General features: G+C 36.2%; 1 protein-coding gene across 2 annotated transcripts in view; it reads right to left on the minus strand.

The window, feature by feature from the left end:
• The window catches only part of SNW1 (SNW domain containing 1), a 30,120-nt gene extending 12,879 nt beyond the window's left edge, over positions 1-17,241 (minus strand). The window contains exons 1-4 of one of the 2 annotated variants that reach the window (XM_077123202.1): positions 17,122-17,241; positions 12,475-12,628; positions 6,761-6,922; positions 73-168 (exon numbers count right to left, since the gene is read on the minus strand). In XM_077123202.1, the coding sequence (XP_076979317.1) occupies positions 73-168; positions 6,761-6,922; positions 12,475-12,628; positions 17,122-17,135 (426 nt within the window). In that variant the 5' untranslated portion in view covers positions 17,136-17,241. Of the gene's footprint in view, positions 1-72; positions 169-6,760; positions 6,923-12,474; positions 12,629-16,476; positions 16,583-17,121 lie in introns of those variants that run through there. The other variant, XM_077123203.1, reaches the window with a different exon arrangement.
• Between the last annotated feature and the right edge of the window lie 464 nt (positions 17,242-17,705).

The raw sequence follows: 17,705 nt of genomic DNA on the forward strand, positions 1-17,705 counted from the left end.
TTGAGTGGTTTTGAAGTCATTAAGGATGTAAAAAGTCATCTGAAATAATCATATATATCAATTTCCAGTTACCTCTTTAATGGCTTCTTCATCAGGTCTTTGCAAGTCTGGGTCATCTGCATTCATAACTTCCTTGGGAACCAGGTCAGTGTACTTGCTATAAATAACCTAAAATGTTTAACCACAAGGAGGTAAGAAAAACAGAGAATGAAAAGAAGCAGCTTTATGAAGTCATTTTGGAAATCAATGTCCTCTCAGCACACATATAATTTTAAATTTATGATACTCAGATTTTCTCTTTTAGATTTTACAACCAAGGAAGCTGAAAATATATACATAAAATGCTGTGGTGGCTACATAAATTAATAATTTTCCCTTGACCCTATGCATTTAAATTATTTGAGATCTTCTAATTAAGTCAGTATCTAAATAAATTGTGCCGACAAAATCTTACATATCAGTGATTCCTATTTGTGATGCTCACTAGAACCTGAAATTAATGATGATATAAATTGCCTATACCACATTATCTTGGATTACAAGCTCATCAAAATTTCAGTCTGGTTACAAACAATTTCCAAATTCATTGGGTCTGGAAAATTTCACTGATCTCACCCTATGTGTAATATTTATCTTTTCTGGCATCAATTCTACTCCTAGCTAAGGAAATGAGCACATGTCACAAGTCAAAACCCCCAGGAAACTATCTCCCACACACACACAAAAAAAAAAAAAAAAAAGGAAAAAAGAGAAAAAACAAAATATATTCTATATGCACAAATTATTTTACACTGTTTATTCAAATGTATGCTTGTTATCTGGTTTCTATGAGGCCCAACAGTTCTATTAGGCTGATCCCGATGTTGCAGGCCCCTGATAAACAGAGTACTTCTTACTTTCATGTCCATCTATAATTCTCAAGCACTTTTACAAAAACTTACATGGCAGATTTTACAGAATAAAATAGGTACTGAAATTTAACAAACAATAAACATTCTAGTCTTTGTTGCTTTAGGCAGAAATTCTTTGATAGAAACGATAGCCTATGACTAGGTATTTGAGATGTTAAAAAATTTTCTGCAGAAAACTTCTTGCTACCATTTGGCATTCTTTAATACAGTTTAAAGGAAATGTAGACTATTCCTAATTTCTCACTCTAAACTACAGAACAAAAACATTTTATGGCCTAAACAACCTGATATCACCTGGCTTTGTCTACTACTTCATCTCTTCCTGTACCTCTCTCCCTCACTCATTATGCTTCATTCACACTAGATTTTTTTCCCATTGCTTGTACACAACATGTCTTACACCTCAACTTTAGGACTTCGCAGTGTTCTTCTAAATTCTTAAGCGACTTCTCAACGTCTGAGTCCCAGATCAAAGGTCATGCATTGGTGAGGCATCTTCTGGTTATCCTTACTGAAGTTGCAACCACCTCATTCAATCATTCTGCATCATAGCACCTTTTTTACTGTCTTCAAAGCACTATTCACAGTATAAAATTATATATTTTATTTATTATCTGCCTCTTCAATTAAAATAACAGTAGTAATAATGATAATAGCTAATATTCACTAATTGTGTACCACTGTTCTTTCATTTTATATTTATTAACTAATTTAACCCTTCTATCAACCCTATGAGGTATGAACAATGATTATATCCATATTATTGATAAGGACTCTGTTGTTCATTAAAGTATCTCTAGTATGTATAACAATGTCTGGTCAACAGGAGGCATTCAATAAATAATTTTTGTAGGGATTAATGAATGAACAAATTTTAGAGATGGTCTAGTTCATGCTGAAAGTTGTTTACACATTAGGCTCTGCAGAACTTTCTATGTAATCTGTTGATTTCCCAGAAAAAATACTATCTCATGTACACAGACTAAAATCTTTAGCTTGTCTTTCTAAGGAAAGAGAGATCAGGTAAGAAAGTGTAGACGATTTAGCACAAAACATATACTAACTGATATGTGAGGCATTAGTATTAGTGTTATCTTCCTCTGAGAGTATCTATTTTGGAAGGGCCCCCATGCTCATTCTAGTGAGATGGGAAGAGTGAGGCTCAGTGCATTATGGTTACACAACTAGTAACTGACCTCACAAATTTTATTTCTCTTCAGGACAGAAAAACCTATAATTCCAAAAACTGAAAATTATGTAACAATACTCTAAAAATAATGCCAAGACCATCAAGAGTTACTCATGGTTATGCAGCAACTCTAACAGGAAGACGTTCTAAGTAAAAAGCTCCCTAGTAGCCACATATGCTTAACATAAAGTTTCAATACTAATTTAGCATACAAGAGCCATTTGCTGCTTCTTATTTGGGTATTCAAAATTAATAATCCTTTAAATGAGGATCAAAAAGATCCTAGCATCTCACAAAGCTGAGTGAAGAACATGTGAAGAGCAAGATTCCTTCATGGTCATTAACTATAAACACACCCAACTTTTTATTGCCTAAGAACCAAATGTGCTGAAGAAACACAGTATATTTCAGGATACAAAATGACTGGGGATTATACTAAAAGATATAATTAACCCTTGAAGGTATAAGGAGAACTGAGTTTTGTGAAGAAGATAAAGCAATAATTCATCTGTGAAACAGCTATTTTTCTCATTTTGAAAACTGGCAAAGACCTGGCTTGACTAAAAGAATAAGTCTGTCAACACATTCAACTACTTAGAGGTTAAAAAAAGACAAACACAAAAAACCCCCACTATATTTAGACTAGCTAGTTTGTGAGATCATAACCGCAGAGTAAAATTTTCAATATATGTCCTCCATGTACTGGGACCTATTTTTCCTTTTCAGGAGTGAACTATATATGCTTCCTTACTGGCTTCAAGAGCAGTGGTGTTCTGTAATACAAAGAAAACTACTATCATTCACCTAATGAACACCTGTGTGTCAAGCTGTCAGGTACTAGGTTAGGCGCCGAAAAGGGAAAAGGTGAAGACATAATTCTTGCCCTCAAAGAGTTTATGATATAGCTAATGAGGGAACAGATAATTGCAATGAAAGGTGATGACTGCTATGATACAGTAAACATAAAGAGTAAAGAGGAGGGATACTCAATCTGGACAGGGTAAAACAGAGTGATATCATGGAAAAATGAATAGTGAAGACTAAGTTGGGATTTGAAATAGATTTCAGCAAACAAACAAACAAACAGGGTGGGTTTCCTATGTAGAGGAAGAAACCCATGGGAAGTCTCCAAGGTGAGAGCACGTGACATATCTGGGGAAATGTAAATAGTTCCTCATGGCAGGCGTTTCCAGAAATTTTTTTCTTCTCTAACAACCACTTTAATAGTATCATTTGGTATTGAAAACAGTGTTTAAAACTGGACTGTTTACTTTTGGATTTCAATATTCTGACCAGTAGAGTTAAGGCTAGCTAGAATGATAAGCAAGGAGTAGAGCACACCATGAGGGGTTTGGTCCTTATTTCCTAAAGACCATGGAAAGGTTTTAAGTGTCCATGCACGTGTGTACATATGGGGGTACGGCGGAAAGGTACAGACAGGGATTAATTTGATTTTTCAGGCGGTGAGATAGAAAGCAAGGAGAAGGGTTCAGACTCTGCTGCAGTAAACCAAGCAAGAAATGTTAATAATCTAAACTATAAATTGCAGAGTAGGGAATATACTTGAGAAGCATTAAGGATTGATATAACAGATCATGGTGACTAAAGAGATGGAGGGTCTGAGGAAAACAAAAAAACTGGAATGATTCCTAGCAAAGACTTTTCACAGAATATACATACAGTATGTATCTAATTTGAATATCCTTTCACCAATAAGTTCACTTGTAACAATTTAATTTACATACTCACGTGCAAACAGGATGTTAACATATGGATATTTTTGATGATTAGCTTTTCAAATTCTGTGAAGAAGGCTGTTGGAATTCTGACTGGGACTACATTAAAACTGTAAACTGCCTTGGACAGTATCGACCCCTTAATAATATTTAGTCTTCTGATCCACGATAATGGAATATTGTCCCATTTAACAGATCTTCTCAAATTTCTTTCAGTAATGATTTGTAGTTATCTGAGTACAAGTACTTTACATCTTCAGTTAAATTTATTCTGAGATATTTGATTATTTTAGTTGTTATTGCAAATGGAATTGTTTTCTTAATTTCCTTTTGAATTGTTCATTGTATAGAAACCCTACTGACTTTGTATATTGATCTTGGACTCTGCTACTTAATTCGTTTATTAGCTCTAATAGCTTTCTTATAGATTATTCTAGATTTTCTCTATTTAGGATCATAGGGATAATTTTACATCTTCCTTTCCAATTTGGATGCCTTTTATTTCTTTTGCTTGCCTAACGGCTCTGGTTAGCAGTTTCAGTACAATGTCGAATAGTATGTACATGGACCTTGGCGACACTAAAAAATTGGAAACAACAAATGCCTAGAAAGGAGGGCACAAATACATCATGGAATTCTATATAGGCTTTTTTTCAGCAGACCTATATGTACTAACAAAAATCTCCAAAACAAATTAAGTTAAAGCAAGTCAAAGGAAATTATGAACATTAAAATCCCATCTAGATTTAAGAAAAAAGATGTATATTTATATGTGTGGGTGTATGTGAAGTGGGAATACATATAAATAAATACCTAAATCTATAGAAAATGCCTAGTAAGATATACATCATTGTAGTAACAGTAATTACTTCTGGGAAGTAAAGATATAAGCAGTATATATGCATGTATACTGCTTATATCTTAAATTTATTTATTTATTTATTTTTTATTATTACATGGGCAGGCACTGGTAATCGAACCTGGGTATCCAGCATGGCAGGCAAGACCTCTGCCACTAAGCCACTGTGACACACCCTATACTGCTTATATCGTTAATAAAGAAAATATATTAGTTGTGTACATTCAAAAAAAAAATCAGTAAAATAAAGGGGGAAAAATGACTCCTAAACTTTTGGTATAGGTGATTAAGAAAATGATAATGCCATTCACTGAGTTAAAAGAATACAGAAGGCACACTAAGTAAAACGTGATGCAATTAGGTATGGATTTGTTTAAATTCAACTTGGGGAAATCTAAATAGATCTGCCCTTGTAGACAGTAAGTAAAGATATAACGGCCTAGAGCTCAGGAGAGAAAACTGGGTAGGACACACAGATTCAGCAGTCATCTGAAGCCATAGGAATAAATTAGATTAGGATGGGAGAGTATATGGTCAGATTGCCTGAGAGTTATCGCAGTAGACAGGTTGAGGTGAGAGCACATTATAGTGGATTGAAGAGTGAAAGGGAAGTGAAAAAGTACAGAGAATCCAGAAGAAGTGAAGGAGATTAGGTAATAGCTAGAGAGAACCATAAGAGTAGGCAGGGAAATTTTTTCCCCCAAAGATGAGAAAGGCAAGCAAGAGGAGCCATTAGGGGAGAGGTAAGAAGAATAAGTAAAAGACTGAGGTTGTAAGGAAAAAAAAGGAAAGGATGAGATCAGGATTCACAAAATCAGACTTAGAGAAAGTATAGATTTCTCACAGAGACAAAAGAAAAAGTCAAAAGTGACTTCTGAAGGAAGTTTTGAAGGAAGCTGACAGCCTTTGTATTTAAATAGATGGGGGAGTCACCTGTAAAAGAAGGAATGGAGACGTGTTGGAGATCTTAGAGATGGAAAAAGGCAGTTGAAACTGGAGATATAAATTTGCATGATGGCGTAATTGTTTACCCCAGAAAGCTCAAGAGCTATGATGTTGGAGCAAAGGATGGGCTCTCATTATTGCTATTTTAGAGGGTAAAATGAAAAGGTTTGGGGGAGAGAAAGAGGCAAAGCACAGACACTGAAGATTCTCAAGAATGTTTCCCAATATCCTCAACTGTAAATTAGAGATCTTTTACTTCTTTGGAGTATTTATTTACAAGGAGGAAAAATGAAACAAAACAAGGTCTTCTTAAAAATAGCTTGGAATGTAGGTGCTCTGCGATAAGATTATTTTAAGCAAATTTTATATTTGGCTTTTGGATTACTTTGTAAGCAGGGCCATCCTAAATCTGGAAGGCAGATGCCAGTTTTGTATTTAATTAAGGGCTGTGTAATTTATTATATTCAAATGAACTATTAAAATAGTTCAAATATCCACGTAAGTATTATATAAGTGCACGGAGGAGAATTAGAAGATACTGTGGACAAAATTAAAAGTGATTTTTTAGGATAGTGGGATTGTAGATTTAAAAAATTCAAGAGCAGTTTTAGAATGCTAATACTATAAAATAATTGTTTCCAAAACATAAAGCAATGACCCACAGTATTTCTAGCTACCCAATTTTTACTCTTTATCTGTGGGTCAATGAGAGGGAGGGGGCGTAAGGGATAAGGGATGTATGAGTTTATTTATTTATTTATTTATTTTTCTAGAGTGATACAATGTTCTAAAAATGATCATGGTGAAGAATACACAACTATGTGATGATACCGTGTGCCACTGATTGTATATGGTTGGACTGTATCTGTGTGGATGTTACTCAATAAAGATATTTTTGAAAAGAAGTAAAAAGTAAAAACCTGACATATATACAAGATACCACCACTTTGGGGAATTTCAAAGGAAAAAGTCATTGCTGGATACTGAAGTTAGTCCAAATATACGTCACTACTACTTTTAACATAAACCCAATGGTAAGGGATTTATTATTTCTATACAACTTGTACATATTCTTTACAAATATTTAACAATGGGAAAAACAAACCAATGAGAGGATTACCTTGTCTTTTGACTGTCCTTGTCGAGCAATTGCATCATATTTAATCTTTCCTTCAGCATCCACCTGAATGGCCAGGGCATTGGACATTTTTTTCTTTCGTCCCATATCCAGTGGATACTGGGCCACATGGATCTCTGGAAAAGCACCGCCATCTCCAAAATCCTATATATTTAAAAAAGGAAAAAGAAAAAAGATTTTATTGCACTTTGCAGATACTGTTTTTTTTTTGTTTGTTTGTTTGTTTTTTAACATATTGAAGGTTTGTGGCAACCCTGGGCCTAGCAAGTCTATTGGTACCATTTTTCCAACAGCATGTGTTCACTTCAAGTCTCTGTTACATTTTGGTAATTCTTGCAATATTGCAAACTGTTAAATCGTTATTATATCTGTTATAGTGATCTGTGACTGTTATGTTAGTATTGTAATTATTTTGGGGCACCATGAACTGCGTTGACCCATATAAAATAGTGGCCTTAACTGACAGATGCTATGTGTGTTCTGACTGTTCCACCAACCAGCTGTTCCCCACCTCTCTCCCTCTCCTTGGGCCTATTCCCCAAGATACAACAATATTAAAAAAAGCCAATTAATAACTCTACAATGGCCTCTAAGTGTTAGAGTAAAAGTGAGTTACGCTTCTCTCACTTAAAATCAAAGCTAGAAATTTTTAAAACTTAGTGAGGAAGGCATATCAAAGCAGAGACAGGCCAAAAGTTAAGACTCTTGCATCAAACAGCCAAGTTGTAAATACAAAGGAAAAGTTCCTGAAGGAAAATTAAAAGTGCTACTCCAGTGAACACATGAATGACAGGAAAGCCAAACAGCCTTACTGCTAATATAGAGCAAGTTTTAGTAGTATGGATAGGAGATCAAACAAAATGCTACAACATTCCCTTAAGCCAAAGCCTAATCCAGAGCAAGGCCTTAACTCTATTCAATTCTGACAGAGGTGAGGAAGCTGCAGAAGAAAAGATGGAAGCAAACAGAGGTTGGTTTGTGAGATTTAAGGAAAGAAGCGTTCTCTATAACATAAGAGTGCAAGATGAAGCAACAAGTGCTGATGTAGAAGCTGCAAAAGTTATCAAGAAGATCCAGTTAAGATAACTGATGAAGGTGGCTACCCTAACCAACAGATTTCAGTGTAGATGAAACAGCTTTCTATGGGAAGAAGATGCCATCTAGGACTTCCATAGCTAGAGAGGAGAAGTCAATGCTTCGTTTTAAAGTTTCATAGGACAGGCTGACTCTCTTGTTAGGGGCAAATGCAGCTGATGAAGTCACTGCTCAATTATTATTCAGGAAATCCTAGGGCCCTTAAGAATTATGCTAAACATATTTTGCCTGTGCTCTATAAATGGAAAAACAAAGCCTTGATGACAGCATGGTTTAATGAATATTTTAAGGATACTGTTGAAACCTTCTACTAAGAAAAAAAGACTTCTTTCAAAATACTACTTTTCAATGACAATGACTTAGTCACCCAAGAGCTCAGTTGGGGATGCACAATGGGATGAGTGCTGTTTTCATGCTTGCTAACACAATATCCATTCTGTAGTCCATAGACAAGGAATAATTTCAACTTTCAAGTGCTCTTATTGAAAAAATACATTACATTAGGCTATAGCTGCCATAGATAATGGTTCCTCTGATGGATCAAGGAAAAGAAAATTGAAAACCTTTGAAAAGAATTCCCCATTCTAGATGTCATTAAGAACATTCATGATTCATGGGAGGTCAAATATCAACATTCACAGGAATTTGGAAGAAGTTGATCCCAACCCTCATGGATAACTTTGGTGAAGGGGGAGGGCAGGTTTCAAGACTTCAGTGGAGGAAGTAGCTGCAGACGGGTGGAAACAGCAAGAGAACTACAATTAGATGTGGAACCTGAGGATGTGGCTGAATTGTAATTTCAAGATAAAACTTCAATAGATGAAGAGTTGCTTCTTATGGATGAGCAAAGAAATTGGTTTTTGAGATGGAATCTACACCTGGAGAAGAACACTTGAAATGACAACAAATTATTTAGAATATCACAGAAATTTAGTTGATAAAGCAATGGCAGGGTTTGAGGATTGAGTTCAATTTTGGAAGAGGTTCTACTGTGGGTAAAACACTATCAAACAGCATTGCATAATACAGATAACTCTCTCGTGAAAAGAAGAGTCAATCAACGTGGCAAATGTTATTGCTGTCATATTTCAAGCAATTGTCATAGCTATCCTAACTTTTAGCAACCACCAACCTGATCTTCAACAGCCATCAACATCAAGACTCTTCACCAGCAAAAAGATTACAATGTGCTGAAGGCTAAGATGATGGTTATCATTTTTTTAAGCAATAAAGTATTTTTAAATTAAGGTTTGTACATTGTTTTTTTAGACATGATGCTATTGTACACTTAATAGACTACAGCATAATGTAAACATAACTTTTATATGTACCACTTTGTGGTGTTCTGGAACTGAGCTAGCAATCTGAGGTATGCTTATAATTACTTAAGATTCAAAATATATTTATTCTATCAACAAATATTTATCGTGTCCTTATTATGCTAGATGTTAGAGACATAGTACTAAACAAAACAGTCCCTAATTGCATGGAGTTCTTAAAGAGAGAAATAAAAACTATCTTTGGCCAAGGTGGTAATATAAGCATTGGGGAATGAGGCTACTTTTGATAGGGTGGCTGGGATTGCCTTTGTGAAGAGTCAACCTGTGAGCTAAAATCTTAATAATGTCAAGAAGCAAGTCATGGGAAGACCCAAGGAAAGCAGTTTCTAAGCAGATCAAATAGCAAATGTAAAGGCCCTACTTCAAGAACAAGCTTGGTGTGTTCCAAGAAAAGAGTCCCCAGTGGGGCTGGAGCTTATTGAGGACAGAAGAGGTGGCACATAGGTGAAAAGGTTGCATGGACATACAAACACCAAACCATGAAGGGGTTTATAGGTCATTGTAAGGAATCTGGATTTTATATAGAAGGCAAGACGAAACTAAGCAAAATGTTTAAGACAGGGCAAAGATTTCAGTTTTAGTATACATATTTTTCTAATTGAGAAACAGGTCAAGCTACAGCTAAAGAAGAAATGCAAAGAATTTTTTCTTGGAATCAGATTTTATTAACATGATATCATTTATTCATTGTTAGATGACAAGCAAATAAACAGAATAGGAAGGACCCAGGAATAAGTTATTCCATATTTCCACTAGTGACTATATACAATCATTTAGAAGAGACAGCTAAGACTTTAAAGTAGAACAAGCTAAATAAAGTCTGTCAATGAAGTTTAATATAAAAAAAAAGTATATCATAAACATGGGCCTATCAAGTATAATTTTTAGTTTTGTAATTTTAATTTGCTTAGTTCCTTATTTATAAAGCATTTGTACATATATTACCTCATTTATTCCTTATAATTTTCAAGGTTTAGAAAGGTTAAGTGATTTTCCCAAAGTCTAATGGCTAGCTTATGCCAGGCAAAAGAATCCAGATCTTTTTTTTTTTGGAATGTTGTATGGTTGGGGTCACATTTTATTCATTTTCCATGTGAAAATGGAAATGTTACTGTTATTGCAGTAAAATTTACTGAAATTTTTTTTTTGAAAGCGCACGGGGGTTGGAAATTGAACCTGGGTCTCCTGTATGGCAGGCAAGAATTCTACCACTGAAATACCTTTGCACCTCTGACCCAGATCTTTTGACTTCCCCAAAATGTTTTTTTGACTAGACTGTAATATCTTTCTTTTAGCTCAAAAAAGTCAAATCAGTACTACTAATAAATGACAGGAAAAACATATTAAACATTTAGAGGAGTTTGATGAAAAAAACTGATGAAAATATCTACTTTTATAAGACATCTCCTTAAAGCAATATTCTATTAGACCCAAAATATATCATTTCTCAGGTACAAATGCTTACGTGCTAAAGAGAGGTTTGGAATTTTTCAAAACAAACAGAATGGAGCTAAAAGAGAGATTTTCTTGTGAATTAGGCAGAAATGGTTAAAGCATTCCCAAGAGTGCTGCTTGTACCCTGGCTGACAATCTTATGCATCCACAGATTTGCTAGAGTTCTTCAACTATAATAAGCACTTCAGCACTGTAGAGGTGGCATTATGCGGTCATTAAGCTTGCCAGAAAATCACAGCTTTTATGTTAAAAACTGGAACTAAATGTCTCCTTCTATAGAACATTCACTCCCCTCAAGAAGCATCCACAGCATTTTCAGATTAGCTGGCCATTTTGGTTTGTTTTTCAAATAAACTGTTCTGTTTCACCAGGATATATAAAACCTTTAATATTCAAGTAAGATTTTAAAAAGCTAATGCTGAAATGGAAGCAAGGATGAGAATCCCATTGCATATAAAATGATGTCTGCCACATTCACTCTATAATTAATTGAAAGGCAAAGTGAAATTATCTACAATACCTCACAAGACAACTCCTCTATTTGATAATAACCACTACTTTTTTTTGCCCCAGACAGGAGGGTATTATAGCTTCCTTGATGATCTTTCACTTTTGCTCTGCATCTTACCAATTATACTATCCATGGAAACAAAACCACCACCAACAAAAATCCCTTAATAACTGTAATAAAACTGGCTTTTCACACACTAGACTTAATAAGGATCAGAAGGAAAGCTGAGGAAAAACAAAACAGGGAACATGTTAAGGAAGGACATGATCTGGCTTGATGGTCATCTTAGATCTACAATGAATACTGGTAGTCAGGAAAATGACCAACATGGGAGACTGAGAATATGAGCATCTTCCTGTGTGTTTCTAAACAACAAGCTTTAATCCAATGAATACTTAGCTCATCATGTTTAACACCTGGAGGCATATGGGAAAAAAAGCCAAGGGTATGAGCCCTGCACATTTGTAAAGTAAAAATCGTAACCATATAAGGACAGAATATAAAGAAGTGATAAAATAGGAGAAGGCAGAGGAAGAAAGCTTGATGAAAGAGGAGGTCTTGGGGGGAAAAAAACCTAAAGTCTCAAATGCTTGCTTTTTTACTTAGATAACAAAGATCGAGCATGGGAAAGCTAACCTGGAATTAGGAAAAGGAATATATACTGAACTGATGACTCTAGTACAATATCCTGAGCAGTTAGAAGGACAAGCGCTGCCAAGTGTTTGTTCTTTGGAAACAAGCTAGAGATATAAGGTCATTCCAGATTCTTCCTTCTCCTTTACCCCTCCAACTCAAAATTTCTGTCTCTTCTACCTTCTTAAAACTATCTAATCTGTAGAGCAGGCATGTATTAACATTCACAAGTTGAAGAAAATAAAACAGACTAAAAGAGGTTAGAATTTACCCAGGGTGACACAAATAGTAAATACCACAACCACGATACAAAACTCATTAGTTTATTTTTTTACTCCGTCATTGCTCTTTCCACTATACTATGGGTAAAAAAAAAATCAGAAAAGAAAAAGCTGCTGGAGTTTTCCCTGGAAGAAGGTAATCTCTTCAGGGTTATATGGTATTGGGCAGAGGGGAGGCAAAAGATGACATCCACTTTCATCACTCATTATTTTTTCTATTATTTTCCACATGTTATAATCCCTAGATTTATAAAAGGATTGTTAGTTTCTTTTAGGCAGGTTTAATAGTTCCTGGTGCCTGCCTATGCAAAAAAAAAAAAAAAGGACACTACAGTAATCTCAGCATAAAATAGTAAATCCAAACTGAAGATCCATATTTACCTCTAATAAACGAGGTATCCAACCCTTCCGGTACCCATATGGGGGAGGTTCTCTCCTGGAGGAGACCAGTGAGGTCTGCTGTGATCTCTGGGATCTTGCCTTTTCTTCAGCCTCAAGCTGGTCCTGAGATAGCTGTGTTGGTGCAGGTAAAAAGCTATAAGCAAACATAATAAAAGCTAGATTAAAAAAAAAACATTTAATTTGACTATTGCACTTTGGCTACCAGAGATATTTCCCATAAGGCTTTTTCTGTGGAGCAACAGAGCAGATATCTCAACGATTTACAGTAGTATTCAATTACCAGTCATTTGATTAAACCTGGGAAGAAAGAAGTATTCGGAGACATATAGTAACTGTATGTAGGGGGCAGACAAATGATGTTTTAGAATAAAAAAATTAACAGATATTTCACATAACAGACAAATGATTGTGCCTTTATGCTTCCAAATTTCTTTTCTGGTAAGAAGCAAGGAAACATTCTCAATTAACCAGGGGCCAATTTCCTGTATACAGTTTTCTTAGTATCTCTGCTTATTCTTATATTACTTACTTTTAAGCTATTACTTTTCTGCTCCTTACTTTTAGGCTGCATCAATGTCAATATAAAAGAACAAGGACAAGAAATGAATGTAATAAAGAGGTGGATTAAAAAAAAGAAACACAAGTTGCATGTTTAAGTGCATTTTTTCATGGGCATCTCCTTAAGAATACAATTTTTAAAACTTAAGAGATCAAAGAACCAAAGCAGAACCCCTAAAGATGTTATTTACTAATCTTTAATCTACTAAACAGTTTTTGACAACTTTTAAGTATTATAAATATTATTATAGTGATACCCTAAAGTATCAGAAAAGAATTCTAACAGATAAATAATATGCTTAAAAAATAATTAAGGTTCGTTTGTAATTCTTGACTGGTGAGCATATCTGAATAAGCAGTAGAGCTTATTCTTTTATTCAAAAATATTTATTGATACTTAAGTGCAAGCACTGTGCTGGGTAGGCGATGACACTAAGATAGCATTGAGAAACACAGCTTATAATCTTCTATCAGACACAGACAAATCCACACAAATCTATAATTATACATTATATTAAGTGTTGAGGGAAAAGTACAAGGTGCTACAATAGCAAACATCAGAGGGCTTAATCCTGCCTGGGGAGTAGGGGGAAGGTCAGATAATGCAGTGGCTAAGAGTGCAGAGCTCAAATCCTACATAGTTACTAACAAGGATAAGTTACCTCTTCAAACCTCAATTTTCTCATCTGTAAAGACAGAGCTTCAACAGTACCTACCTCATAATGTTGTTACAAATACTAAATAATAGGAAAATTCATGAACCATTTGGCACAGTATCTAAATACTCTTCAATACATGTTCCGTAAATGCTTGGTTAATTGGAGTAGTTCATTGATTCCCTGTTTGCATCAGTTGCCCGATCTCTCCAAATCTTCTGTGTACCACTACTACAATATCCATCTTACCATGTTATGATCTGTTCACTTATCTTTTCTTCTCTCACTAGACTGTGAGCAACTTGAGGGCAAGAATCATACCTTATGGGTGGGCCACGGTGGCTCAGCAGGTAAGAATGCTTGCCTGCCATGCCCAAGGACCCGGGTTCGATTCCCGGCGCCTGCCCATGTTAAAAAAAAAAAAAAAAAAGAATCATACCTTATGATTCTTTCATCCTAATCTCCCTTGCACTGTCTGGTTCACTGCAGTGACTCCTTAAATGTTTGAAGGAAAAATGAATTCACTCTAACTCATACCATCTTTATACCACCCTAGCCTTTTCACCTTTCTTGAACTAAGAAATCTTAACATCTACTATTCTCTCTGCCACAAATTATTAAAAATAAATTTTCCTGTAATGCTCTTATAGAAAACTCTTTCCCAAAGCTTTTCATGGCTATGTTCGTGTCTCTGCTGCATCACACCTTAGAACCATTTTCTGACCACCCTGTTTTAAATAAGTTATCACTCCACCCCAAACCTGAGTCACTCTCTATCCTATTCCTTTTCTTTCATTATTTTATTCCTAGGATTTATTATCTGAAATTGCATTATTGACTTATACAGTCTGTTTCTCCTAGAATTTAAGCTCTGTCAGGTGAGGGAGTTTGCTTGGCTGATTCAGTATTATAAAACCAGCACTAGAATAGCGCCTGGCACACGGCAGACCTTTCAACAAATGTTTGCTAATTAAATGAATGAATTAATCAATGCATAAATTGAATTGAAGTCTTGGGCTTTTTCCATTTTTGTTTTCAGTAAACCATATACAATCAACACATAAGAGGGATAAAAAGAAAGCAACAAAGAAACCAAAATATTTACTTCTGTTTCATTTCTCTTTACTTTTTACTGGAAGAAGTCATCACTAAATGATCCAAAAGCAGGCAGCCTGTCAGGAAGCAAAGGGTTTGGACAATCCAGTAAACAGGTAGCAGTGCCTGGATTTTGGTCAGAACATACTCTAGTCTCCAGAATGCCTTAACATTGTAATTTCCTGTAGAGGATGACATTTCCTTAAAGAGGCAGTCTACCATTGGAGGAGGGGGCTGATAGCAGGGCTGTTGAATAAATAAAACAGACTGTTGGTTATGTGCACAGTATTTAACCATCATGACTGAGGGGCAGTATCACTGGTATCTATTAAAGGCCAAGGATGCTGCTAAACATCCTACCATGCACAACACGACAGCACCACAAAATAATCATCCAGTCCAAAATGACAAAAATACCATTGTTGAGAAATTCTAGCCTACCATTTCCCTCTTAGTATCAAAAGACTATCAAATGCATGTGACAACTAACCTTAAACACACTTGAATTTCGAAAATTAAATCCATCAGGCTTTAAACCTTTAGTTAGTATTAGTAACAATCACCAGTGACACCAAGAATGTAACTGACCCTGCTGTTAAGAATCTCTGGTAGATGTAGGAGATAACATAACACTTCACCTGTAAATGTTTGAGACCATCTCCAAAAATCAAATCAGCTAGAATTAACTCAACAAAATAAAAAATTACTTAGTCCTCAAAGACTAGCCATTTAAAAACTGTATTGTGCTGTTGCAATTTTAAGCACACAATACATCTTTGGTATTTTTTCTGTGTCCATTTCAAATTCTGTCTGTTGCACAAAATCTTCCTTTATAGCTTTACTAGTCTATATCACAATACCTTGCACCTGGAGGACACTTCACTGTCTGTTAACATTTACTAAAGAAAACTCTCCAATACGCACAGCTCATTCCATCCAACTCTTTTTGCACTTATGGTTTTGCACTTATGGTTAAGAATAGCGTTTTGTGCTGTTCTTCAATTGTTTCACATTTGTATGCTTTGCCCGTCCTCTTCCCTGCAGCCAAAGATTTCAGATTTCCCTCCATATACACAACTCTTAGGAGGGAGCAAGGTACCCAAAAGCAATTCTCAAAATAATTTTCTGATTAAAACTTAGGATTCATAACTGTGCCAGGAAAAATGCGTTGAATGAAGTGTTAAGGGAGCTCAAGCCAATGCCCTAAAATGATTACTTTTAAAAAGATAGCCAAACAATAACCCGTTGTATAACTATATCAGTTTATTTATCTATCCAGTTGTTAAACGTGGATTGTTTCCACTTTTGGGCTATTACCAATGCCACTACGAACATTTGTGCAATCATCTTTGCATGGACAATTTTTTTTCTCTTAGGGACATACCTATAGCGGAACTGCTAGATCACACGGTAACTCTAATTTAACAGTTTGAGAAACTGCTAGTTTGTTTTCCAAAACATTCCTGCCAGTAAGTATATGTGAATTCAAGTATTCCACATCTTCATCAACACTTGTTTGAAAATAGCCACTAAAATGATACTTTTTTTTCCAGCCCTCTTCGTCAGTAAAATTTTCCTGCTGAATTCACACGAAAAGTTTTTCAAGTTTAAATGGGGCAACAAGGTCACTGAGGAGCAGAAGTTATATAACTTTTTAGAATCCCACACTTACAGCACCATTTTCTCAAAGGCGAGGACCACTTTACATACGGTTACCAAGGCAACCGGCAACAGCAAAAATCTGAAGGTGTTCTATCCAGGAAAGAAATTCTAAGGTCCAAAGTTAAAGTGGGAAGCAGCGGAGCATATTAGTAGATAGCGGTCACTGTTGAGACTAGTTTAAAATTCCTTTCAGTTCTCGGTCCCTTTCTTCAGGAGTGGACGGAGAAAGGAGAACCTCGGCAGACAAACGGCTGGAAAGCAGCTCAGTTACCTCCCTCCAGCTTCACTCCGCTGAAGCAAGCCACTATGCTCCACATCCCCACTGCTTCCACCAAGTCGCTCTCCGCATCCCCCAAGATACTTAACCGAGAAACATGTGCGACTCCTCAGCACCTGAGGGCAGAAAACTATTCGCCACACCGTGGTTGTGGCCCCACTTACAGGGAGAACTCAACCCGAAAAGGCGCCCAGAGGAGACCCCAGCTTCAGCGAGGCCTAGTGGCCGCGGCGGCCGGCGGGAGGGCCTACCCATGCCCTCAGCCCACGTCGCTCTGTGCCCTGGGCCGTATTACCGCCCGGAGACAGTAGTCAGAGAAATGAAAATGGTGGGTTCTCCCAGAGCCTTCCGTATCGAGGACCCGAATCAACAACCCACCTGGTGAGCGCCATCTTCTTCCGCTTCTTCCAGCGCTACCGACCGCACCGAGGGGCGGACCTTTCCCGGCGACGAGGCGGGGAAAGGAAGGAGCATGCGAAGCGCAGGCGCCTTAGCCGAACGGCCTTCTGGGATTTGTAGTTCGTTGAACAGTAGTACAATTATGCTCGCGTTTAACCCGACTAAGTAATTATCATTGGCTAATCGCTTCAATTAAGAAGAATAAATACATCACACGTGCATAAGTATCACATATACCTTCCCTAGGCAAAATAACAAAGTTGGAGGAAGATGCTTTTTAGTGCAGCTTTGTTATTTTTATCCTAAATCAGTCCCATTTCCCTAGTAGAGTCTTAAACACAAAACCCTTCAGGGGTTATTCACATTAAATAAAAAGGTGACGGGGACTTCACATATTGGCAAGTCGTGAAACCGGCGAATGAACAGTTCTTGGACGCTCTGAAAACGTTCACATTCAAAACTTTTTTTTTTTTTTTACATTGTGTTCTCACGTGAAACACTCCTGGGAAAGTATTTTGTTATCCTTTAAAGAGTTACTTTTAGAAAACTCCTGGTATGTACAA

Source organism: Tamandua tetradactyla, chromosome 12 (assembly GCF_023851605.1).
Source record: "Tamandua tetradactyla isolate mTamTet1 chromosome 12, mTamTet1.pri, whole genome shotgun sequence".
Lineage (NCBI taxonomy): Eukaryota > Metazoa > Chordata > Mammalia > Pilosa > Myrmecophagidae > Tamandua > Tamandua tetradactyla.